Genomic DNA, 25,821 nt, shown 5'->3' with positions numbered 1-25,821 from the left:
ACCCACTCACTCCAACACCATACACCCGCCGTACACACATGCGTATACGCAATGTCACGTCTGCAGGGAAGAGGCAAGTAAGTAATACCTTGTAATTGTGATTGTGGTGGCCACATTTCTTCTGTTCGGGTGTCTCTTTCTTTCGGTTTCTCTGCCTTTTTGCATTCTTAATAAATCCAAAGCGAAGAATATATAAATTGGGCGCGCGTCGGCTGAACGGTGGCAGTTAGTATTTCCCAGCCAACGGTGCCTCACAGGTGTGCGAAGAGCCTCAGGAGCCGCAGTGCGAGTGCAAGCTTTGGTCTTGAAATATTTTCTTACAAAATTTTGTAACTGGATAACGAATTGGATTAAACACACAACACCCCAAAAAAATCAACCAAAAAAATCACAAATCTCTCTAAAAAACCGCGACCTCTTAGCGGATTATCGAATGTGTTCCAGACAAGTGCCACGAGCCGTGTGATAATAAAATAATAAAATCCATATAAAGTGAATTAAAACTATCAATATCCAAGTGATGACGAAAATGTGGAGAACCGTGTGTGTGGTGCTTTTCTTAACGGCAACCTGCCAGGCAGGACCCCTCCATTCTGGCCACCAGGTGAGTTACTCTTCAGGGATTAGCCAGACAGTCAGACAGCTCGGCCACCAAGTTAACCATTTCCGTCGTCTTAACGGAAATGGGAAACTGTTAATGAATATGTTGCTGGTTTTAATGGGACACTGGGCCTGGACTCAGTCACTGTCAGTCTGGCTCGGCATTTGCATACTTCACTCTGTCCCCAACTTATTTGGTATGCCAAGCGTTTAGCCTTTTTTAACGGCCAACTTCGAGAACCGAAGGTCTAAGCGTATTTTATAGGCAGCTGCAGGTGGCTAAAAGCCGGTAAAGAATTTACCAGATTGGCGTTGGCAAAAAAAAGTGTTCCAAGAATTATTAAGCCATCATTTGAAATTTGCAATAAAAAAATACAATTACTCATTGATAGCCCTTTGAGAAAGAAATGTCTTACAAGTCAGCTTTCATTCCAACTCATTGTAATGCTACGCCTAAAATACAAACAATATGGCTTAAATATTATGTGATAATATTTGAGCGTTCCATTCGAAAGTGACTTCAATTGCACTGCGGCCCTTAAAAGGTCGGTCACAGGTGCGAAGTGCACACAGGTGGGGGCTTGGATTTTTCGATTTTGGATTTCAATTCGATTCGTATGGAGTATCTTTGCTTTTCACCTGCCGCCGCGCCGCGTAGACGAAACTAGAACACAAGTGAAATTTTTCGGGTGCCTAGCTGGAGAGTCACGTGCTGGATTTTGTGGGATTAGCCATTCCGGACACGTAGCTCCTTAACTGAATGGTCATTGGAAGTGGCTAGTCCTCAGGGGGTTAAGCTTTTAACCAGAAAGATCTGAGGTTTCTTAGACAGACTTTGTAAATCGAGAAGTCAGATAACTTTTAATCCTTTACTTTACAATTTCCAGAAAAGAAAACACCCTGCGATACGTGAGGAGCCTTCTCCTCCTGCTGAGGTGGAAATGCCAGAACAGACGGAATCGGAGGTGGAGTCCAGTGCTCCGGCGGAAAACGCTTCCCTGGGCACGCTCACCCTGCCCAGCAATGCCACATCCATCAGGGCCGACATCACGGACAACTTTTCGTGCGCCAACAAGTCGTATGGATACTACGCGGATGTGGAGAACGATTGCCAGATCTTCCATGTGTGCCTGCCAGTGACCTATGCCGATGGCAGGGAGAACACCTTCCGCTGGAGCTTCATCTGCCCCGAGGACACCATTTTCAGCCAGGTGAGAGTCCATTAACTTAGGTCCTTTTTTAGGATTTCAATAAAATAAATCCTCTGATAGGAATCCTTCACCTGCATGCGTCGGGAGGACATGACCATCGAGTGCTCCGACAGTTCTCGGTACTACGAACTGAACGGCAACTTTGGTGGTCCCGTGGAGGAGGAGAGCAAGCCCACTCCTGCCGAGAGTGAGCAGCCAGAAAAGGAGGAAATGGAAGAGGAGGAACCGGAAGTTTCAGCCCCAGCTCCTGTGGAGCCTGCCAAGCCCATGAAGCCAGTAAAGACGCAAAAGCCCAAGCCCCAGCGCAGGAAACCCCAAAGAAAAACAGCAGTGACTGCCGCTCCGGTAGTGGAATCTCAGCCAGAGCCTGTAGCTCCTGTGGAAATGGAACCCAAGCCAGTGAAGCCTCAACGGTTCACCGTCAGACCCAATAAGGATAACAAGCCCAAGCCTGCCATAGCCGCTCCTCCAATGAGGAATGAGCTCTTCAACGGAATTCGCAAACGTCCTGCCATCTTCAACAAGCCAACCACAACCCCCAAGCCCATTGAGGAAGTTGTGGACACGGAGCCTGTGGCAGTCACCGAGGCAGTGGTGCAACTTAGTGAGCCCCAACCCACACTCAAGTTGCAGACCATGTTTGCAGAGCCAGTGGTGATTCCTGTGGAAGTGCAGGAGCCGGAGGTTCAGGCTTCCGAGCCAGCAGTGTCCTTTGTTCAGCCAGAAGTTGTTCCTGAGGAAGTTGCCCCCACAAAGATCCAGATCGATACCAAAATCGACGATGTAAAGCCCATCGAAGCCTTTGAGGAGATCCCTGCCGTCGTTGTGGAATCTTTGGAAGAACAAAAGCCACAGGAAACTGAGAAGGAGCCAGTGGAGGAGCAGGCCATTAAAACAACAGATGAGGTTAAGCCAGAAGAGGAGATTAAGGCTGAGGAAGAGATTAAGCCCGAGGAAGAGACCAAGCCTGAGGAAGAGATGAAGTCTGAGGAAGCACCTAAACAGGAAGAGGATATCAAACCTGAAGAGGAAGTCAAGCAGGAGGAAGAAATCAAGCCTGTAGAAGAAACCAAACCCGAAGAAGAGATCAAGCTGGAGGAAGAAACCAAGCCAGAAGAAGAAACCAAACAAGAAGAAGAAATCAAACCCGAAGAAGAACCAGAAGTTCCAGCCAAAGTTGAAGAAATCTCAGTCCCTGTAGCCCAGGAAACTCCTGCCAATCCTGCCATAGTGGAAACCAGCAACTCTAACGAGGAACCCAACATAGAATCCCTAGAAGCAGCTAGGCCCGCCGATGCGCCCGAAAGTATGCCCGCCACTCCCGGAATGGAGGAACATAGCCCTCTCGTAGAGCAGGTCTTGGATTTGGATACAATTAAGGAGGGTGGAGAGGCCCAAGAGTCGCTTGGTGGCTTCAAGCCTGTGGATCCTGTCATGGCCGCTGAGGCCGAGCAGTTGATCACCGACTTTCTGAATACCCTGAGAAAGAACGAAGAGAAACCCGAGACTGACATGGCTGAAAAGGTGCAACCAGAGGAAGCTAATGCAGCGGATGTGTCCATCGAGGAGGCCAAACTGCCAGAGCCCGAGATTGTAGACAAGAACGCATCGATCGAGGAGCAGATTCTTGAGGAATCAGAGCCTCAGAAGTCCCACAAACCAGATATGATGAAGGATTCCCCCATAATCAATATTATGCAACTGAATCACCTGCCCATGGACTACCAAATACCAGTCCAAGTGATTCCACTTGAGGCGCAGCCTGCTCCTGAGCAGCTAGAGATGTCCGGACAACCCGAAGAGGCTGAGAAAATCGCTGCCGAGGAAGCAACTCCTGAGGAAGTCAAGGAAACAGCTCCTGAGGAAATCAAGGAGGATGTCGTCGAAAGCTCACCCGAAGCGGTGGAGGACACCGCCCCAGAGGATCTGAAAGAACATACTCTTGAGGAAAGCAAAGAACCTTCCCCTGAGGAAAGCAATAATGAGGAAACCCAATCCCATGATGATGCCCAGGATAATCTAGTCACCGCCGCCTACATGCCCTCCATTAGCATCGATGATATTGTGGAGCTCGTCAAGGAGCGCTTGGATCAGACGCCAAAGAAGGAACAGATGGCTCCCATGGAGCTCATTCTCACACCGGGCGCTGCAGCTCCCTTGACCCTGGTCCAAGCTACTCCCGATCCGGAGAACCAGGCAGAAAGCGAAGCGGAAACCCTGCCCGAGGAGGAGAATCCCATTCTGCCCATTTACAGTCGCATCACCGCAGCCGAGCCCGCCATGTCCAAGGTTCAGACACTGCCAGTGACCGCTGGCAAGGTGGAGACGGATGAGACGGAATCCCAGCCGGAGGTCAGAGAACCCAAGGCCAAGGCTAAGATGGATGCTCGAAAGCGCCGTTTCCTGTTCCGTGCCGATGCCAGTTAGATAGAGCCAGACCGTGAGAGAGAAAGATAGATAGATGGACAGATAGCAATCCTGGCGAGGATCGCCCTCCTCCCACTTAGCCCAAAACCGGAACCGGAACCCCGTTCACCTCCTAGTTCCCAAATAAGAAAACGCTATCCCACTCATTTGCAATTTAGGCAAGTTTTTAAATTAATTTTTTGATTTCCTAGTTTTTATGGCCATTTCTGAAAAAAAAACGAAAAACGCGAGCACGAGAGTTGAAATTTAAGTTTAGAGTTGTTGTTCCCAGGAGTTGAAGAAAGAAAAAACACAAAACTTTCCAAAAAAATATTAAAATAAAATTTTTTAAATAAAATATTAGTGTTTTTAATTTTCCTGAGGGTGAAGGATGTTTTTTGAGAAGCTCATCAGCTCCATCGTGCAGAGGTTTGAGTGTCTAATTTTTAACCATTCGCATTCAACCTTTGGACGGTAGAGATGGTCAGTGAGAAAGCAACCTATACAGAAAACATAATCCAAAAAAAGTGGAAGTTTTTGCCGATCCTGAATCTGTCTATAAGGACACTTATCATTGACAATATCTCCTTCAATTCGGGCAGTTTAATAAATGTTATTCCTTTCTGACCTTTTTTTTTAGTAGCGTCTTGTGGCATTAAAAACAGACAACAACATTTTTGACACGATTTTTGAAATATTTAAAGGGGTAACTACATACAAATTTCAAAAATTCGTTAAAAATTTTGTCTTTTGATTTTCTTGCTTTTTTGATGAGGATTGATTGAGATTTAAGTTATGATTTCTAAATGGTATTCCGTTTAAGAATTGGTTGCGAACCGACAAAAATACTCAATTCTCAAAAAAGTTTAGATTTTAGTCGAATGCGATCTTATTAAGGTCTTACTTCTCAAATTCAAGCTTTTTGCGATACAATTGGGCATAAATCCTAAAATAATTGGCCAATCCACGAATGTTATGCCTTCCCGATCGCGGCTTTTCAAGTACTATCATCTGACAATAAAAACTGACCACAACATTTTTGACCCTTTTTTCGAAAAATTTCAAAGGTTTGATGACAAAAATTATGAAAAATTGGCGAAATTTTGTTTATTATATATTTCCAAAACTTTGATGTGAATCAATGGGGATTCAAGTCCTTATTCCAAAATGGTAATCCGTTTTAAAATCCAATAATAACTAGCCAAGATATTTTATAAAAAGTGTTTCAAAAAAGTCAAATTTGATTTTTTTTTTTGAAGAGAAATTATGTTTTAACTTATATATTTATATAAGCAGGGTATATGCATTAAACATTATAATATTTATTTTAGAATATCGTTTACAAATCGCATTAACACTTAGGCTTTGGGTAATTAGCTGTATGAGGCAACTACCAGGTGAGAGAACTACAATTTACAAATACAGTGAACACTGGACAATAAGTAACTATGACATCACATTGACAATCCGGACGGTGGACGGACATCCGGTCTAGGCCTCGGTTTCCTGCTCCAGTTCCCCGGCCTGAATCTCCTCCGGCGTTCGCAGATCGATGGCGAATTTCTGTCGCGTGGGCGTGATTGTGTCGCTGGGCGTGGTACCCTCTGCCTCCGCGTCAGCCGCCTCCTTCACCCGCCGCGAGTAGTCCTGGAAGGCGGCGGCCAGGGCGAAGGTCAGCTTACGGGCCATGGCCCGGCTATCGCAGACGAAGGCATGCACCTCGAAGGGATGCGGACTGGACTCGTCCTTCACCACGATCATGGCAAAGACACGGGTGTAGACCAGGTCCTGAACTCCGTAGGAGATGGTGTCGATCGGATAGCTCCAGTGGTTGATGCTCGCCTTGGGCGATATAATCTCCAGCTGGACACCGTCGGCGGACACCTTAAGGTCGCAGTTGGGCAGCACTTTGTTGGGCGGCAGGTTCTTGGCCACGCCCACCATGATGTCTACAGGTCGACGGGTGTATTTGATGCCCCACAGGCCACGTGCCACCTCCGAGCCAATATATTTTACCTAAAAATAAAAAAATTGTAAATAAGCCAACTCTACGCTTGTTTTTTTTTGGAGTATGAGTAAACACTGTGAAAAAAACTATCTCCGTGTGGGGGAGTGTGTGAGATAATTCATTGGTGGCATTGGCTTCCGCTGCGCATGCGTTGCCGTTAGAGTCGTCGGTTCATTTGCATCCGAAAGCGAGGGGGCCCGGAATGCCACCGGATATTGTCCACAGCCAAGCCAAAATGTTGACTGAGTCGAGCTTATGTGGTGAGCTGTCCATACCTTTGTGCCCCTGCCTCTGATTCAGCCCCTGGCTATGCCCCTGCCCCGCCTCTTTGTCAAGTTCAGCAGGGCGTGACGGGTGCGTGTCTGGCTTTTATTTTTATTTTTTGGCCATGTCTCGTATGCGGGTGGTATGTATGTTTTGGTATTTTTAAGCTGTACTGTGTTATTACATGTAGAAAAATAGTTTATTTTTATAGAAACAAATTACTTATATTTTTAGAAAATGTATAATATATTTTTACTAATAATCTACTAGCGACTAACTAACTAAATTTGTCTACTAAGACTTCAAAACATATCCACCAAGAACACAGTTTTTAAACCTACCTTAAAAATAAGAATTCCTATAATATTTTATGCAATATAAAAAGTGCATTTCGTCACCTCGTAGACTGCCATTCAGTGTCCATAATTATTAAATTTTTAAAAATTGTTTTCAGTGTTAGCCCTGTTAGCAAGGTGTGTGCAGATTGGCAACCAAACTTGTGCTACACATTTCACAGCATTTAAATTTGAATATCAACATTTCGCAAAGCTACAACTGAAGCTCTCACCTTGAACGTTATGGGCAAATCCTCCACATTGACCTGGCTGTCCAGATCGGTGGTGCTGCTGCTATTGGAGGCCATGGCCGGGTCTGGGATTCTCTCTTGGCCGGATCTCGTGGGACAGTTCCGTGTGTGTATCAGGGCGGATGAAGATGCAAGCAACAAGCTACCGTTAATTTCATTCACCGCAAGTCGAGAACTGAAAAAAAAGCATAAAACTTGTGTAATGTTGTCATTAAGTGCAACGCGTTGTTCGAGGTACTATAAGTAAACAGAAATGTAGTTCACAGGCACAGTTGCATTACCATATCTTCACAGCAATCGGCAAGCTTTACATGGCTTTTTGTAACTCGTATCTCTATATAGGAATGTGTGTCGATGGATATATATATTTTAGATATATATACTTTAAATATATTGTTCAACTAATTGTTCTTTTTTTGGGCTTTTGTTGTTGCTGCGGCCGGCAACCGATCGCGACTGAGATCGTAAGCGGCGGCAAAAGGTGTCGCAAGCCGTGCCCCAGGTAGCTCCAATCGCCCTCAACCACTCGCTCTCCCAGCACACACCTATTTAGCTCTCTCTGTTGCTCTATCACACAGGTAAGGTAAAAAGAGCACAAACAAAACAAATGCGACAAACAAAAGCGTCATTCAGTTTTCTGCTTTTTTCTCTCACGTTGTGTCGTCGCGTCGCTGTCTAAGCACAAACATTAGATATTAGAAGCAACAGTTATTTAAACAACAAATAAATTATATACACTAAAAAAATAAGTATATTTTTTATAAAAAAAAATACAATAAAATAAACTAACATTTAACTAGTGTTTATATTTAATGTAAAAATAACACTGATTTATAAAGGCTTTTTTCCATTTCTCATAATTTTGTATAATTTCTACTATACCTATTGATAAGCATGGCATGTATTACTAACATTTGAAAAAATTGAGTCATAAGTAGATATTTTTATTGCCCAGTGTACTATATCTTTGGGAATTTCTAACCCTAAACGTTTTTACTTTTTAAACCTAATCTAAAAGCAATTATAAGGAAGTAACTACTGATAAGTTTTTATTTAAAAAAAGGCCAAAACTTTTAGGCCTGGAAGTGAGAAGTAGGGTATAAAATATTCGAAGTGTTGAATACATTTTTTATTACTACGTACAACGGCTATTTATTAGAAATGCATTATTAATATTTCCTCACGCACCAAGCTGACCAGCAAGAGCACTACCGGATACAATACTTGTGGGTAAATGTGTTGCAATGTTGCAACAATTGCATGTCTGCCAGTTAACGACCATCGGAGAGAAAACAAAATTAAAACCAAAAAACTGAAACGAAATGAAATGATTTCATTGCAATGGATTTTTATACGGCTATGGAGTCACATAAACCTGGTGCAAGCCACTCTGGCCATTTGAATGGCCAATGACCCAGGTGGCTAACAAGTGACAATGGGGTTAGTACTAAATAAGTATACGTATAAACGAAACAAAAAAAACCCTAATTGCTGGTCAGGTTGGAAGCGTTCTCTTTAGGCCTTGCCAGTCGCCCCATTTTTAGCCCTGATCCAGTATCACGTTCACGGTCGACCAAGGGATTTTTATATAATATGTGTAGTAACACATATTTTTTAAGTAGACTAATTAAAATGTTGGCTACGCTAACACAAATTATTTGAATAAATACTTAAAAGTTCCGCTCACTTTTTTTCTCTCTCTCTTCAGATTACAAAACTTGCACTTGTTTCCGTTTTTCGATTCCGATTAACTATAATCTTGTGCTATTTACTTTCAGTTCCAATAGGCCAATAGTTTACTGGTATGCCTGGATCGGAATACCACGTATTACAGTGCCTCGAACCAAAGCCGTAACACTATCATAAACAGAAGCACTCGCGGAGTCCAATTTAGATAATTTTCCGCTGGACATTTTAGTTTAAATGGTGCCGAAGCCGGAAGCTGCTCATATAGGCATATCTCCTCTCCATAGATATACATATGTGTGTATATTATTATTTTTTTATCATAATTATTGTTATTGTCATTTGCAGCACACCTAGTTTTTGTCCACTATTTTATGGATACTTTGTCTTTGGTTCTTTCGAATCAGAAAATCCCCCAGTTGGGCTTCTTTTATTTACTATTCCTGTATTGCGACCATCCAAGTCCCACATTGGCCTGTTATCACAGAAACCGTCACATTCGCCCACCACTCTAATCTTATCACTCCACTACCTTCCACAAACACTCACAAAAACACACATTTTGCTAAAAAAGAATTCGGGTAAATAATGAAATACTATTCCTTCGTTTTAATCCAAATTGACATAATGTCTTAATTCTAATTTTAGCACTAATTAGATATAGTTCTCACATATATTTCTTCAATGATTTACGATTGATTTCAAAGGAAGTAACAAGAAAATTACCGATCTTATCGCAGCGTTAGCGGTTTTCACACCTGTTTCCTAAGCGAGCGATCGCGAGACTAAAAAATAAAACCACCACAAGGTAATGGGTAACCTCAACAATACGAACATTTTGATACACTGTCTTTCTCAATTATGAAATATAGAATCTGGAGTTTCTTTGCTAGTGTGAAAGGGCATAATTTAAAATATTTAAAAAATATTTTTACAGAATTATTTTATCAAATAGTTTGTTTAAAAAAGTATCTTAGAAATTAAACGCTACTGGCTAACTAAATTCAAAATAAATGTAGCATACTTTTTTGCGGGTTTCAGCCACATGATGGCGCCACATAGATCCAAAATGGCTGGTCACTCCATTTTTGTTGGGAGGGAGCCATATACGATAACCGATAACCAAACCAGCCGTTACCAAAGCACATTTAAAATGTTTAGCCTGTTATACTTTTATGCCGCTGGAGGTCTTTCCTTTCTACAGGTTCCTGAGGAAGGGCAATCGCCGCGTGATCATTAGCAAGCCCCTTTTCTAGGAGGATCCGCAAATGCGAGTTGACGTCTTTTTCTGGAGCAGGGTGTCCTTGGATGGAAGCCCTGCCTGTCCCCTCCCTGTAAACACAACAATTAATAAATAATAGAATAAACTAAATAATTAAATTAATAAACTGTATTTTTTTATTCAGGAAGTACTTTATTTGAATTTCGTATTTCTTAAACTAAATAGTAGCTCCTAAAGAAACTCTATAAACAACTTTCAAACAATAGTATAAACTATATATAGTATTTGACTAGTTAAAAATATTAAATAATATATAAAAAAGGTGTGCTAAATATATGATAATAAATTCAAAATCACAATCAGTTGTTGACGACGACCCGTTCTTGTTCGCACAATTTAATTAAATTTTTGCGGCTGCTACGATCAGATCGTAAAACAGAATACGCCAACATTTTTATAGCTTAAAGCTTAAATACCAAATCAAATATATTATAATTAGCAATAAAGTACAACAAAAGCAGCTGGTGCAGCAACAACTACACCATGGCAGCGCATGTGGCGCAAATAAAATTCAGATACGAACGGCAACACCTTCTCAATAAAGCATCGTTATCCTCATTATCATTATCAACAGCTTTGACCGCAAACCGGATTTGGTTTCGGATTCATTTTTGGGCTTCGTATGAGTATTTTGGATATCGGATTCGGATTCGGAATCGGATCACCGCTTCAGACCCCAACCTATGCGCATAAAAATTCATTAAGTATATTAAAACAAGCGCAAATTAGAAATGCAATATCGACGAAGCTGTGGACGGTTTCTTCATTTGCATTTTTATCTCATAATCTACGATTTTTGACGCTTTTTGCCACTGTTTTTCGAGAGAAGAAGCCAGGTTTGAATCAGCCAAAAAAATATATAAAGCCAAATATTAAAAAGCACTTCTGAAGCTCAGACGCCGACAAGTTATTATGTGTGTAGGGTGTGTGTGTGTTTGTGTGTTGTGGCCACCTTTTGTTTTTGGTGAAAACGTGCAAATCCCATAATTTAATTGTTTCAGCATTTTGTATGCTAATTTATGCAACTTAAAAAAAACTAAGAGTCTCTAATACAAAACTAAGCTCAAATTAGTCAAAGCAGCTCCTCGGACGCGGTTTCGTGTGGCCAGTGAATTATTTCGCGCTGCCTCGGATTATAGTCGGACTATTATGCATAATCTATGCAAAAGATTTCTATGAATGGGCGTCGTGATTCGATCGGCCTTTTGAACTTTCCGCCTACTGGGGAGAGTGGGTCGTCTGCTCGCTAGATTACAGATGATTCTTCTTCGGCTTCCTCTTTGGCCTACTGGATGCACTTAAAAACTTAATTAAAAATATTAAACACGAAATGTTTGGCGCCACCGTTTGGGGCAAAACGCTCAAAGTGGACCGCACACACACACCGACTGCCACTAAACCGCTGAGTTATCAGCTCAATTATGCAACCTGAAAGGCAGCCGCCGGCCCACGGACAGATTTGTCGCATTTGACACGATAATGCACACACAAGGAGTGACCACTGACCACCACCAGTGACCACCACCGGCCACCGACCATCAACCACCGACCACACCAAAGCCGCGGATCGGTCTCGGCTGAAACTCAGTTTCTGAGCCAGCTTCCACTTCGTTTGGACCTGGCCAATGGCCATAAAAGGTGCGATAAAACGAAAATTTCACAAGACAGCAGCAGTTGAATACACAGAGAAAAATATGGAGTTATTAGAATATTTCTTAACATATTTTAATGAGAAAACTAGAGAATCTAAAGAGCTAGAGATCAAAAAGTGTATTTTTGTTTTGTTTGTGAAGTCTCTATTCTAAGTGTTTTGTAAACTGATGTTTTATGAAATGTAGAAATAATGTGATTTAGTTATAAAAAATTTCAAAAAATGTAGTTTTCACATCTGCAGATATTCTATATTTTCACAGTTATATTGTCTATCAAATATTAAAATATTAAAAATCAAAAATGAAAAATAAATCCATCAAAATACCATAGTTTTAGATTAGTTTAGTTTATTTATTTAGTAGATACCCTCTTTGTAGCACAATCCTCATAGAAGTGAACCAAAACCCTTGAACCAAGTAACTAATCTTATAATATATATAATTTCTCTCAGTGCATGGACTTGTGCGTCATCTGCTCTTAACGAGAGGGATGGCAATCGGTGGTTAGCTGGATCGGCAAAGACCAAACGGCTTGAAAGCCGTCAAATCGCTGCTCATAATGGACGCCTTATCGTTCGAGAATTGTTTTAACTACTACCGGAGTTGGAAGTGTTTCAGATACGAGTATATATCGTTGTCGTCTTGGCCGAGAACCGAGAATCGACCGGCCACCATAATGGAGAGCATTAATTAGTTTTAGGCCCGCCAAAGCGGTCGCCAAACAACTTTAAGCCAAACCTGTAAAAACGGAAACGCTGAAGGTTGCCCGTCGCAGAATCCAAATAGTTTTGCATTCAGTTTTGATTCAATATTTCTTTCTTTTATTTTATTTTTCCCGAAAGACACTTAAAACGAATTAACAAATTATGTGATTATCTTAAATTAGGATACAATAGCTTACAAAAGTATATGCACACGTTGCTCACAAATCACAAAAGAAGACTTCAACAGGACTCTAGGCCCACCATCGTATCTAGTAGGCCAAGATGGCCGAGATGCTGAAACTGTTCCGTTTGGTGGAGGTTGAAGGTCTTGGTGAGGTGACAGGTGTGCTGGAGCCGACTGGGGGCGTCGGAGATTCCAATGATTCCATGGGTGGTGGCACATAGGCAGCTGGTGGCATCGGCAGGGATTGGGGAGGAACTGCCCCGAAGTAGGGTGGCATTACGGGGCCATAGCTCAGAGGAAGACGATGGCCGTAGGGCGACAGGGCAGAAGGACTCAAGGCAGCCGGAGGAGAACTGTAGTAGGCAGGGGAACTGCTGCCAGTAGAGTCCTGCTCAAAGTCCTGGCGCTGGCGCTTGGCCTGCGGTGAGTCACAGCTGCTCACGCTGGAGCCGTCGTCCTCGGACTCCAGGCTGGAGTTTCCGCTTTGGTTGAGCTTCCTCTTGCACCTCGACTGTCCGGACTCGCGGAATCCCTTGGCAAAGGGATTGTTGTCGATCTTCAGCTTGGTAATGCGATCGTTCTGCAAAAAGGAAATCAGAAAAGTTAAAATTAGAAATTAAAAACATCGGGAGAACTCAAGCGGACTGGCGCCGGAGAGTAGGGATATCTCAAGTGGTCTGGCTAGGCGACAAATGCCTTCTTTTATTCCAGGACCCCCACAGAGTCTTTGTCCTGATAAACAGACAAAAGTCCTCAATGGGAGGACCGTTTAGTGTTTGGAACTCAACCCACCTGATAGGCCGTGACAGCAACGAACTCCGTCTCCGGGAAAACGAACGCCTGCTGCGGAGCCCAGGGAAGCTGGGTGAGCTCATTGCTCCGGATGATGTGCAGGCGTGGCTGGTACTTATGCATGCTGGCCAGAACGATCTAAAGAATACAGAAAATATTAAATAAGTAATCTATCTAGAAGATGAGGAGTTCTGTAACTTACATGTCCATTGCTGTCCAGGGTATTGTTGGTGAGCTTGACTTTGTTGAAGAGCAGAGCCTGCGACTGCCAATGGGCTCCTGTGGCCGGGCTATCCGGATGAAGGTACATGCGCTGGGGACTCTGGGGCTCGGCACCGCCGGCCGGAACCCACTGGGAGCCGGAGAACTTGTAGCGGCAGTCGCCAATCGGGACCATTTCGAGGAGCACGCAGTAGCTGGCCTCCTCCTCCAGGCCACTCAGCGAAACCCTCATCGAGGGGAACATGCGTCTGCAAGACAAAGGAAGAGAATAGGACTTGATTAAGTGGCCTGCCAGAGAAATGCATATAAATCAGAGTCCCTAAACCGATCGCCAAAAGAGGCGTGACACCCGGGCATCTATTCTATTTTACTTTCTTGCTTGTATTTTTTATTTTGCCCTTTTGATTTGTGGCTCTGGCTAACAAGTGTGTAATTATATGGACTGGCAGCAGGGCAGCGGGGAGTCGCCACAAAAAAAATCGTTGGAAAAAAATGATACCAGTCCGGCGCATCGCATCGATTTAAAACGTAACGCAAACAGATCCAAACCAGCCCAAAACAATATGCCACCAGTAAATGATTAATTGTGCGGCAAATCGGTGGTTCGGTGGTTTTATTTTTTGGGCAGGAGGAGGGCAGTCGAGATCAGAGGCAGGTGGGGCGGGGAATCCGGCGCCAAGCAATTAGACAAGATCTGGGAGTTGGCTTAACGGCTTCCAAGCGTCGAATGCATGCAGAAAGTGACTGTGTTAGCGGATCGCACACAGCGACAAAAAAGGTGTAAGTTCCCAAAAGGTGATAATTTGTATTTAATCAAAATATGATTGTGTAAAAAGAGACTTTGTATAAAAAATAAATACTTTACACTTGTGCTAAGTTATTCTTAGATAGTGTGAATTGTGGAAATTTTCTTAAAAGTTTTGCCGCAAATCGGCCCTTTATTTTTCCCTCTGCACTTTAATTTCGAGTTCAACTCATAATTATGTAAATTTGTCGCGGCTCCCGCTCGGTAGTCGCTGAAAGATAGTTTCCCCCATCCTATACGGTATATTTCATGGGTTTCTTTCGGACGACGGAGGGTCAGAGCATCCCACAGCAAAGTGTGAAAAGCGCAGGTAGATTCGACCAGACTCGATTGTCAACGCCGAAAACCGAAAAGAAAAAAAATGTTTATGAGCCGACCGGCGCCAGGGCGGCGTCTTATTCTTGTTCTCCGCATTCTCCGCAAAGACATTCCCATACCCATATTCCTCGATCCCAATACCAATACCCATACCCAGTCAGCCTGGACCATTCTTCCAAGCCATCCACACGCACACAGCAAACAGCACACACACTGCACTTGTTGTCACTCTGGGCCGGGTACGGAGCTCCTGCTGCGTTTTGAATTATGGCCAGGCGCCACATTAGGCCCAGACCGGACGAGATGAAACTAAAGAGTGCCCTCGGACAGGGACTGGGACTGGGACAGGAGCAAATATTTACATAGGTCACACTCTCTATACTCTAAAACACTTGACTCTCAGTCGAGATCGGAGAAAACTATTTATTTGGCTATTTGCATAGGATAATGCGTTCGCGGGAAATCATCTTACCTGCCGCTCTTTGTGATGATCATTTCGGTACCAATTTTATGAAACTGCTGCCACAGATCGTTGTTCTCCAGCTTGGCCTCCACGCCCGGCAGGGCGGGTCGGCTGGGCAGCATGATTTGCGGCTGATGGGATGGCAGGCCGAAAGGCAGCATTGCCGGAAAGGGATCTGGAAGAAGCGGTTTGGTTAGTTCGTTAGTTTCATATCGACTGTTGGTAGTTAGTTGGCCTAGGGAGCTCTGTATTGGTAGTAAAAAAGATTCTTGAGGTCTAATGGGATTCGGTTAGTCAGGAAGCTTAGACTCTTAGATTGGATTATGTCTGGATAGATTTTATTTTGAGCTTTAATTGGAAGTTTAATTGGAAGTCTATGTTCTTCCCGACGGCATTTTCTTTATGAACTCACCTGGAATACGCTGCATGATCTGCTGGCGATAGATCTCATGGGCCAACTGCTGCTGCATTCGCATATCCATTAGCTCTTGCATGGAAAGCATTTTGTTCGATTTTCTTCTCTTATTTTTCACAATAACACGAAAGGATGGAAATTTTCCCAAGTCTCCGAGAAATCTTTATATTTTTTTTCACACTTGTGTTTCGGAACTAAAGAAGCGCTCTGAGGTTCTGGCACGCTCGACGTTTCGCAACGAACTGATCTTGGAGTAGCTGGCTCAAGTGCCAAGTCTCTGCTGGCCGCAGCCAGTTTTTTTCAGCTACCTGCCGAACTGGTTTTCCGGAGCGATCGTCCCTGATTGGCTGGGTGGGAGACACCTACGCAGTAGATATGGCCGTCTCGTTCTAGAGGAAGTTGGGTGATATTTTCCGGGCGCCATTTTGTGAGCAGAGGGAGACGCACACAAAAAGAGAGCTAAAGCGAGGGAGAGTGAAGATCGGAAAACGTAGGAGAAGCTGGCTGAGCTGGCTGAGTGGCGAAGTTAACGCTTAGGCCTGTTGATTTTCATCAGCCGCAGTGTTTTTCTGCGCCACTGCACCGGGTGCTCCTCTCGCTCCTACTAATGGCCTTTCCCCCTCGGAGCCTGCCTCCCTACCCGACTCCCTCTCTCGCTCACTCACTCGATCACTGTCAGTCCGACAAGAGGGACTGGACTGGATATATCCGAGGTTGTGCCTGTAATTCAGAAGTGAGATTTTCCACAGCGTGCCTGCCTGTCTTCAGCTGCCGTCTTTTCTTTCTTTTTTTTGTCTGTTTTTTTTTGGCGCTGTCGGAAAATGTCCATTGCTATTTTCATTGCAGCCGTCTTCCGTTTAGGGCTCTCCACCTCCATCTCCTGCTCCCTAGCCCTCGCCTTCTGGCCTTCTCCTCCGTGTAATTAGCCAGGGGTCCCTCTATCTTCGCTTCCCCTGACATTGTCTGGCATTTCTTGGGTATTTATGTACTTTTATTCGGACAGGTGAAACATAAATTTTGTTTTCTTTGTTAATTGCCTGTTTTGGAAATTCTTCGATATGCACCATGCGCCATTGATTTGGCCAGTCCTCCTGCTTAGGGCTAACCATCGAAAAAAACACAAAAATTTAAAACCAAAACCAAAATTGATACATTTTTCGATATGGGTCTTGGGACCGGGAACAATTAGCCTTTTGATTAGTGCTTGTCAGCATTGGAAATTGTGGAGTAAAGTGGTTCCAAGGGCGGGAGATTGGAATGCCATTTCTCGAGACACATGGGAATTATCTATTATTATAAGTTAATGAGTAATAGATTATTGAAAGGTAATAAGAGTGCTTGACACTTAAATTCGGAAAGGGAAAAGGAGAGGGAGATCTTTAATATTATTTAAAATTAATGGTTTTTTTAAATATTACCAAAATATACTTTATCCTTAAACCTTTATGACTATATGTATATACTAGAAGACTAGGCTATATAGTGTTTAAACTATCTAGACTATCTAGCCTGTTTTTAAACTCAAGTTAAGCTCACATATAGTCTTGAAGAACAAGCCAAATTTTAAGAATAAAATAAATAAAATTGAGGATACCATTTTTTTTTATTCAAAGGAAACGATTTAAAAACACTATTAAGAGCATCTATATTGAAATTTATTTATTTTAAGTCCATAGCATTCAGGATGCATTTTGAAATGGAAAAAGAAACAAAAAACAACTTATTTTCTGGCCCTTCAATTTAAAATATTTTAATTATTTTTCGTGACATTGATCTTGAACCTGATGTCAGTTTTTGGATCCATTCTCCATAGCAACCTTAACCCTACGTCGCCAGCAAATAATTTCAGGCTCGACTTCACCTTTAATCGACTAGAAAGTGAGTCTGCGACTAAGTTCTCGTCTCGGCCACGAACTCCCATTAAATTTGCATTTTCGCAGTCGCTGTGGCACGCTCATCCAAATGAATTCCCACACAGCCCAGCCGAAAGTCAGTGTCCGGATCCGGACGAGACGGCATATCTCCGGCCCATGTTTGTCCATGAGGTTGATGATGATAATTTCTTGCTGCCTCAGGCGCCAGAGCATCGTAAAATATTTTTGTACAAATATCGGAGGAGTTATGGGTCTCAGTTTAGGACAAAAGATTTGATTCGGAATTGTAACGCTTCACGCCTGCTCAAGACACCGACAAAGGAGTCGACGCAATAAAAATACAAGTTCAGTAGTCACAGCTGGGGATGTGACTAGATTTCTGCCAAGATATCGAGATGTCCTTTTGGATGTCCTCAGGTGCAATTGCGTCACCGTAAACTAGAGTAGCCCAGACGTCGGCACAGCCCACAAAGTGACCACGTTCCTAAGTTTTCATTTTATTTTATGGATTTTTCTCATGCCAGGTCGTTTTGCGGTGTGTCTTGTACCGTCCCGGGTGTGAAGTGAACGGAGGCGGCATCCTCAGTTGCTTGAGATGTACAAGTACCTGAGACCCTGTCTGTCGCCAATTGAAGTAATAATTTTCTATTGTCCTTTGTCGCGCCTTGCCATAAGGGGACGCGACAAGTGGCCGCTTCGCCTCAAGTAGTACTCGGACGACTACCCAGACGACTCGACAAGGACATCTTTTGAGAGGCTGCTATCTGCCGCCCTCGATCTGCAGATGCAGATGAACAGTAGCCGGACATGTGTTCAGATTAGGCCAGTGCCAGAGGTGGAGGTGGAGGATGCCCAGACGGAAGCTCCCAAACAACCCACACAGATGCCCCATAATTAACATACAACCCGTAGTCTAACCAAAGTCATATCCATATTAAAAGACCATCAGCTTATTAATGTCCATAATCAAGGGGACGGGTTAGGCTTTTCTCCCTCACTCCTCACTGACAGATCAATAAATCATGGTCAACCCCAATTAACCCGCTCGGACATGTCACCTGCCTGCCAGAAGATGGTAAACTGCCGAAACTACAAGTTACACATAACTTACAAAACGATAAGGGAGCAGAGACAGAAAAGGTTGAGAGAAACGTCATAAAATAATATAAATGATATAAACGACACTGTCTGCGCCTAATAAGCCAACCAGACTTGTAGAGCTCGAGGCGTGGCCGAAGACCAATCCCAATCCCAATCCCAATCCATACTACCAATACCATTTCCAATCCTGGGAAAGATGCAAACTACATGATAAAGTTAGCTGGCGGGTCATAGGCGCCTGCAACTAAATGCTAAACGAGTTAACCCGCTGATAGAGATCTTGCTCGTTTTTTTTCTTTAGTTCTCTTCTGGTAGTTACTAAGACGGTGCTCAAGGTGCGTTCAACATCATTAAGATCGGAGGTAACTCCGGGTTGCAGACCACCACAAGCAACGATGATTTAATTTTCCAACACGCTTTCTACCGCGCCAGCATGCCTCTTTCTCTCTGCGTCTGAATTTTTGAACCTCTGATATATTTTTTTCTTCTCCATCTTGCCAGTTTTTAGTTTTTTTGGTCTCCGATCTCCGGTCTCCGGTATTTGTTGAATGATCGATGGCCTGTCGCCGAGATGATCACTTTCCGTGGCTGCCTAGCGGCTACTAGTTGAGATACTTAACGACGACCCGAGAGGGCGCCATCGGGCCTTATAATTTGTTAAGATGTTTGGCCGATCGATCGATGGATCGATGGATCAGTGGATTGATCACCCGGACCTTTCTCTGCATAATATTTATGTATATATTTCTCACGGCGAGAGCCGGACCCCCCCTTAAGTCTATTCTCCCCTTCAGGAGATGGGGCCTGCTGATGCTGGGTGCATTATGGCGCCTGAAAGTGATTTGGACAGTCCCACATATTTTCCTGGCTACCGATTATCGTTTTGGGTCTCAGAGAGTTACATTGAAAGAAATTGGTTATCTATTTGTCAGGGATTTAAAAAATATCTATAGCTAGGATTATTCATATTTTCCCCAAGTGTATAGACATCTTATCAACAGCTCGGCATCTGAAAACATAAAGTAACTACTTAAGATACCAGAGTGTAAGCCAGCCCAGTGTCAGTTGCAGTTTCAGTTCCCGCCGGAGGTATCGGATTCCGGAATATCGATTACCACGTTAGGGCAACCCGAGGGCAATTGACCTGAACCCAACAGAAGTCGAACGGTGTGTAATCGATACGATCAGCGCGATCAGCAAAACTATACTTTCTGATCCGTGTGTCGGCATTTCCAGCCTGTGATCACTGATCAGTGATCATTGATCACCAAGATCTATGATTGCCCATGGCCATTTGCCATTTGCCATTTTGCTGATTGCCAATCCATGGATTGGCAATACTATATGGGTACTCCAACCCCCTAAGCCCGCCCCACAGTATCTACTGGAACGAGCTCATCTCGTATGCCGCTCACAGCTCACTCGCACTAATTAAAATAAATTCTGTCAGACATTCTCGTTTAATTTTTTCGCGCACCTTGTTTTTTGGCCAACTCGTATCCGAGTTGGCCGACTTGGCCAAGAAGCGAGAAAACAAGCAATAAATACGTCAGCCAATACGTCAAATGCCTCGGGTCTCAGTTCCACTTCCACTTCGATTTCGATTCGGACTGACAGACTGACTGCGCCCGACTTTAAAATGCACATTATTAATTAGTTGTTATAATTGCATTTAAAAATCCATTAATATTTATAGAATTCATAATAAATAATGAGGCGCAGTCTGGGGCAGCCTGAAACGGCGACATCGACGCCTCCAAAAAGGACGGTGGCTGTTGGCCAAGTTTGGCAATTTATGCGAATGTGTGTGGCATATTTGAAATCGAGTCACAAGTTGGATTTTTGACAAATTCCAGAAGAATGTGTGTCCAGAAGATTGTAGGTGATCGCAGCGGGCATATCGATAAGGCCATAAAGATTCTACAATTTATTAAATCTAATAAAATAGATACGATTTTCCATTATCTCTTACTAGACTCTTACTTCTCACACCTGATATGGGCCACATCCTGGCCATAAAACTGTAGCGTACTCTTTGGATCAAACAAGCCCATTGAGATAGTCCTCTGGATGGAGACTCCATCCCCAGGTCTGTTATTTTTCTGGTCCAGCCGAGCAGCCTTCATAAATATTTATGTCTCGTCATTGAGTCCAATTTTTTATAACGCATATTAAATTGTAAATTAAAAACAAATTTTTGTTGACTTTTCTACACTCCTCGTCGGGGAGAGTGTGTGTTTTATTGCAGTGATATATTCCAAACTCTGGATCGAAACCCATAATTAAATTTTAACATTTCCACCTTTTTGTTCCTTGATTCGGGTCGAGGGTTTTTGGGCTCGGACTCGGACTCGGACTCTGGCAACCCACGCTGGGTCTGGGAGCCAGATCGGTTGGGAAAAGGGTGATATATATCACTGGCGCCAGGGCACCGCCCGCTGGGCTCCCCAATGTGGTAAATTTTTTTATTGCAGCCGTTTAGGCGATCGTTTGACGGCCAAGGACATCAATCAAAAATTCTGTGAGAGATCTCAGGTTTAGGTTTTTGTATTTTTGTATTTCGTTTCTTTAACGACTGAACGTGGGCCTGGTTTTAAAGCGTTAATATGATAATACGCACCTCTGTCTTAACCTGTTGCATTCTCGTTTTTTTTTTATGAAATAAGCAATTAAAAATGAATTTGAGCCATCAGAATGCTGGCTCTTTAATGGCCGTCATTTAATTGGATTTCAATGTTTCTCCCAGCTTGGTGTGTGGCTCTGGCTCTGGCTATGGGATCCACTGTCTGCGATAGTAAACATTAATTAATTTTAACATTTATATTGGGAGTTTATTAACCCTCTCGTGGCTAGATAAGCCAGTGGATGGATGGATAGCTTTGTTTGTTTACGACCCAGATCTCTGATTGAGTTATGAAAGCTTTCGGGAGATGACAGCTTAAGGCTTTCGGGTAACCTTTCGGGGGTATATCGCATTTCAGTCTCTCACAACTGTCAGCGTATTTTGTCAATTTACAAGACTGCCAACACAACACCCGGAAAATTAGATACCTCAACGAGTAATCCTAGCCACACGGCCACATTAGTCACTCCGTGTAACTAGACAAATCCATTTGTAACCCAACCAGATGAGTTGCCCGGTTACACCTCTGACACGCCTCCACGAGATTCGAAAATTCCGGGTTCGTGTTTCGTGTGTGTTTTTGGTTTGGAAACCCTTCACTTACTCTGCCCAGTTGGTCAGTTTAGGGAAGAAGGGACTGACTCCAGACTGGCGACTGACGCGACGTCTTCAGCCACGCCCCTGTCTCCCGAGTGAGTCACTCTCACCCCGCCATCACCAGCCGACGACCTACAAACTGCCCAAGATCCCACAAGACGAGCCGAGTTAATATGTGAATGCGTTGATTGCCTCCGCTTTTTAATAAAATGATAACTTTTAGACCAGACATATATTTCATTTCCTTTCTTCTTCTCGGTGCTGGCGTCGAGAGGCTGGCCCCAAGCCTCAGATTTGGATTCGAAACTCCACAGCCGCACAGCCACATCCCGAGAAACCCGAAAGTCATCATGGCACAACGGTGGCGCTGGCGGCGTCCCGTGAATGATCGCCATGCACCACAAATTGGAGACTGGCCCGAACGTATTTGCACCTCCGAATTCCGTGTGGGCAATCCAGAACTACACTTGGAGAATTTTAGGATGTTTTAAAGATTTTTTATACATCTATCACTAAGAAATATAATTAATTAAATACTTTAAAAGCTAGGATCTACTTTAAGAATCTAAAACTTAGAGATATTTTTTCGCCTGTAGCCACCTTTAGCGCCAGTCGGCTGCCAGTTAGTGAAGGGACCAGGTCGGATGCCCCATCCTCCACCAACTCCACCTCCACCTCATCCTCCTCCTCTGGAAAGCCCTGTTAACCCGGCTAACAAGCTGGCTCTTTGGGTGCCTCAAGTTCGGAGTTCGTGCGTGCGTCTCTCCGCTTTCTTGGCCTTTTTGTGTGTGTGGCATGGTGTGGACGGGCGGTGGCAAGATCGTTTAGCAGCACAACGGCGCACTTCATTGCCCCAAAGCCCCCCTCTAAACCCTCTCACTCCGGCATTCCAGCCAAATTTGCTCGCAACATGTAGAAATTGCTGCTCATTTGTTCAGAGTGCCCCTCATCGACAAATACTCCAGTATTTGGGACCAGATTATATAGCCGGGGACTGGCGCCAGTTTTTGGGCGTTTAATGAAATCTTGTGGTGCAGCACAGCTTGTTTTTGGCCGCACATTGGTTTTGGCAGCCCCTCGGGGTTCCGTTTCGATTGCATCTCCTCATAATATAATATTGCGTGAGGTTGTTTCTTGGGGTTTGTGGGGGGGAGATGTTGGTTTTGGGAAGTGTACTGGTGGTCTGGTGATTTCCTTAAAATGAGGAAATCATTAATTATTAAATGGTTAAAATATAATAGAGGAAATATGGAGGGAACTATAGGGATTTGACAAATAACATATACATATAATAATATAGGGAATTGGTCTAATTTATTTATTTCGTTTAAATTAAAGAATAAACCCATCAAGGGAATAACTAATCTTAATATAAAACCCATAAAATTCAAATCTCTAAATGTTAATACCCATTTCATATTGGAACCCTTAGCTCATAGCCAGTTCGTTGTGGCCTAAACCATAACTCAATGGACGAGGAGGAGATGAAATCTTCTCTGCTGTTGGCGTTAACGAGACTTTTGACAGGTTGATTCATGCTCACGTCTCTGACTTGGCTTATTTGACCCAAAGTAGGGGCTGTCTTGGCCTGGCCCGGTCTGGTCTGGTCTGGATTGGACCCACCAAAAAGTCTTGGGCCCCCAGATCCGGCATCAACTGTTTGGAGGAGCTGTCCATTGCGACCGCCTGTCCATTTGTTTGTTTTTCTTATGCTTTCGGGGAGTTGACCACAAAAACAAGCTAAAAAACATTTTTATTAATGACCCACAAGGGCCGAGCAATTGCAATTGGCGCCAAAAGAGCCACTTGGTGTGGTTGGAAATGGGGGATTAAGGGGGATCAGTGTTGGCAAGATATGGCTAACAAAATGTAGCTGAAAATAATTATAGAAAATTATTATATATTCCTTTTACTTAAAATTAACATATAAACTCGTTTATTAAGTTTCAGAATATTTATTTCTTAATTTATTTTATTGGCCAAGTTAGCAACTCTGACTGAGAGTTACTTGCTTCGGGGGGGCAGAGACCAGCGCCAGTTTTGAGTATGTGTTGAAATGTGGTAATTTGTCTCGCTTAGAGACGAGTGTCCGACTGCCCCGCCAGGCGGAGTGCTGCTGCCCCACACTGTGGTGGCATCGTTTCATTAATAAAACATTTGTTCGCCCGAAGCTCTGTAAGAGAGCTCTGTGTCGAGCTCCGATGGATGTGACGATGCAGTTGCTCCACCAAACTCCAAACACTGTCTCTACTGCTTAGTGCAGTTTTCCATAATTCATAAATGCCAATGCCAACTGTTAACTCAACTACTGGTATTGAGTTTTTGTCAATAGTCTGGAATTAGAGGAACCAGCAGAAGCCTCAGTTCTCGGAGCTTTTCTCCCAGTACGGGTTTTAGTATACGGGTATGGTTGAGAGATCTGTCTCCATCTCCAGCTCACCCGTAGACCTTATTGTAGACGGACAAACAATAAATTTCACAGGTTAACGCGATCGCATAATGAGCCACGACGTCGACCGAGTTGCAAACAAGCAAACAGCAGCGGGAGCTGGAGCTGGAGCTGGAGCTGGAGCAACGGATTCAACACTTTTTTTTACCCCGTGATCCGGTCTTGGCCATCGCCGTTGACTGTTTGCCTAGCCCCCAGTATGTTTTTTTTCAGGGAACTGCCAGCGACTTCAATAGAATTAATTTACGCCTCACGTTGCAGCCAGAAACTTGCAACCTGCAACTAGAAAAGTAGCAACTGTTGTCCAGTAGCCACTGTAGAAGATCTCCGAGTTAAAGCACAAGGTTGTAAGAAGTCTGGATGCAGTGAGAAATATTAAAGAGAATATTTAAGACCTAGTACCTAGTAGCTTCATATATTTTAAACCTTAAAGTCAGCAACTGCTCTCAGTGCTCTCACAACTACTAGCTATTTATAAAAGTTATCAATATGATTGTAAGCAGTTGGAAAATATTTGTGTCCCAAGGTGTTAGAATGCATTTGCATAAACACTTGAAGCGTTGTCATGCCTCTTTCAGAACCAGAAGCCTATCGAATGATACACCTCACCTGCCTCTGGGCTTCTACGAAAAAAAAACAAGAAATGCAATTACCTTTCATCTCCGGCTACCGTGCATAAAAAACAAAAAAGCCAAACAATGGGAAATTAGGGGGAATATAGCAAAAGATTTTGTGGAGAGATGAATATAAGAAAAGGTAAATCCCATTACGTAGCAGGAGCTCCACGTCTCAAAAGAGCAGAAAAATCCTGGTGCGTAGGTCCTGATGCTCCTGCCAGAATGTCAGAATGCCAGAAGATGTTACCATTTCACACTGAGCCATTGAAAAAGTGCCATGACATTGGCAACAGCATCATGCCCCCGATGGCCTTGGGATCAGGCAGCCAGCTTCAAAGATTCCGACCAATTTGGATTAAAATCACGGTTCGGTGATCAAAGGCAGATGCGCCTGAGGATTGGATGGATGACGAGATGTCTGGACGAAAGTGCAGTGACGTGTGGGTCAGAGTTCGGGGGCTGTGATGATAAGCTGCTGCCATTGATCTCACCTTCGGAGGAGAAACACATACCTGTGATCCATTTTACTGGCCAGTATCGCCTCAGATCGGACTGGCTTGTCAATTGGGCGGACAACGATATTGTTATGCTTATTACACCGACACAGCTACCGAAAGTAGTCCGAAAGAACTATACGGTGTACTCCTCCTACGCCGAAGTTCCTAAGGGCCGACCGAGGGGGATTATCTCCTTATCAGCCCTAATCTCAAGTAGTTAATAAAGTGCGATGCTTTGTACTTTAACCGCTCCCATTGTTGTCCAGAGCAGAAGACAGCCGGGCCGAGAGGATGCCGATGCTGTCCGGACTCCGGATTCGTTGAGTGTGCGCCGATGCAGATAATCGTTTGTGGTATGCCGAAGAATGTCCATACTCGAAAGTGGAGTACTCAGTTCTGTTTTAAATAATATAAGACAAAAAACAGTGACCTGCTTGATTAACATAAAGGTCTGGTCTTATACCT

General features: G+C 43.6%; 3 protein-coding genes and 1 long non-coding RNA gene across 6 annotated transcripts; 2 read left to right on the top strand and 2 right to left on the bottom strand.

Moving 5' to 3' along the window:
- The first annotated feature begins 205 nt into the window (after window positions 1-205).
- LOC6493004 (probable serine/threonine-protein kinase kinX) lies at window positions 206-4,575 on the top strand. Its single transcript, XM_032454794.2, has 3 exons — window positions 206-604; window positions 1,488-1,811; window positions 1,872-4,575. Exons 1-3 carry the CDS (start codon window positions 521-523, stop codon window positions 4,236-4,238), a joined length of 2,775 nt encoding a protein of 924 aa, XP_032310685.1. The 5' UTR covers window positions 206-520; the 3' UTR covers window positions 4,239-4,575.
- Window positions 4,576-5,519: 944 nt separating this feature from the next.
- LOC6507009 lies at window positions 5,520-9,564 on the bottom strand. Of its 3 annotated transcripts, none has more exons than XM_014909544.2 (3): window positions 9,488-9,564; window positions 7,058-7,250; window positions 5,520-6,233 (listed from the first exon to the last, which is right to left on the bottom strand). In XM_014909544.2, exons 2-3 carry the CDS (start codon window positions 7,130-7,132, stop codon window positions 5,709-5,711), a joined length of 600 nt encoding a protein of 199 aa, XP_014765030.1. In that variant the 5' UTR covers window positions 7,133-7,250; window positions 9,488-9,564; the 3' UTR covers window positions 5,520-5,708. The 3 variants fall into 3 exon arrangements, with proteins under 3 accessions (XP_014765030.1, XP_032310289.1, XP_001956837.1); XM_032454398.2 differs by having other exon boundaries at window positions 9,492-9,509; XM_001956801.4 differs by lacking the exon at window positions 9,488-9,564 and adding an exon at window positions 7,357-7,660.
- LOC123257073 lies at window positions 8,792-9,475 on the top strand. The gene is made up of 3 exons (XR_006507005.1): window positions 8,792-9,058; window positions 9,110-9,342; window positions 9,410-9,475. It is a non-coding gene; the product is annotated as an uncharacterized LOC123257073 (long non-coding RNA).
- A 2,924-nt stretch (window positions 9,565-12,488) lies between the features above and the next one.
- On the bottom strand, window positions 12,489-15,877 carry LOC6507008 (T-box transcription factor TBX6). The gene is made up of 5 exons (XM_001956802.4): window positions 15,596-15,877; window positions 15,193-15,358; window positions 13,578-13,845; window positions 13,376-13,513; window positions 12,489-13,163 (listed from the first exon to the last, which is right to left on the bottom strand). Exons 1-5 carry the CDS (start codon window positions 15,684-15,686, stop codon window positions 12,669-12,671), a joined length of 1,158 nt encoding a protein of 385 aa, XP_001956838.1. The 5' UTR covers window positions 15,687-15,877; the 3' UTR covers window positions 12,489-12,668.
- Window positions 15,878-25,821: the final 9,944 nt, after the last annotated feature.

This window comes from Drosophila ananassae, chromosome 2R, assembly GCF_017639315.1.
Source record: "Drosophila ananassae strain 14024-0371.13 chromosome 2R, ASM1763931v2, whole genome shotgun sequence".
NCBI lineage: Eukaryota > Metazoa > Arthropoda > Insecta > Diptera > Drosophilidae > Drosophila > Drosophila ananassae.
The sequence above is the reverse complement of the archived record's forward strand: the minus strand, read 5'-3'. Positions and strand labels throughout refer to the sequence as shown.

Bases quoted from the DNA above. Each gene is read 5' to 3' on its own strand.
- LOC6493004 (XM_032454794.2), top strand. From the start codon at position 521: ATGACGAAAATGTGGAGAACCGTGTGTGTGGTGCTTTTCTTAACGGCA. The intron at 605-1,487 runs GTGAGTTACTCT...TACAATTTCCAG, and splicing joins CCCTCCATTCTGGCCACCAG to AAAAGAAAACACCCTGCGAT. The intron at 1,812-1,871 runs GTGAGAGTCCAT...ATCCTCTGATAG, and splicing joins AGGACACCATTTTCAGCCAG to GAATCCTTCACCTGCATGCG.
- LOC6507009 (XM_014909544.2), bottom strand. From the start codon at position 7,132: ATGGCCTCCAATAGCAGCAGCACCACCGATCTGGACAGCCAGGTCAAT. The intron at 6,234-7,057 runs GTGAGAGCTTCA...TTTTATTTTTAG, and splicing joins ATTTGCCCATAACGTTCAAG to GTAAAATATATTGGCTCGGA.
- LOC6507008 (XM_001956802.4), bottom strand. From the start codon at position 15,686: ATGCTTTCCATGCAAGAGCTAATGGATATGCGAATGCAGCAGCAGTTG. The intron at 13,846-15,192 runs GTAAGATGATTT...TTTGTCTTGCAG, and splicing joins ATCATCACAAAGAGCGGCAG to ACGCATGTTCCCCTCGATGA. The intron at 13,514-13,577 runs GTAAGTTACAGA...TGTATTCTTTAG, and splicing joins CCCTGGACAGCAATGGACAT to ATCGTTCTGGCCAGCATGCA.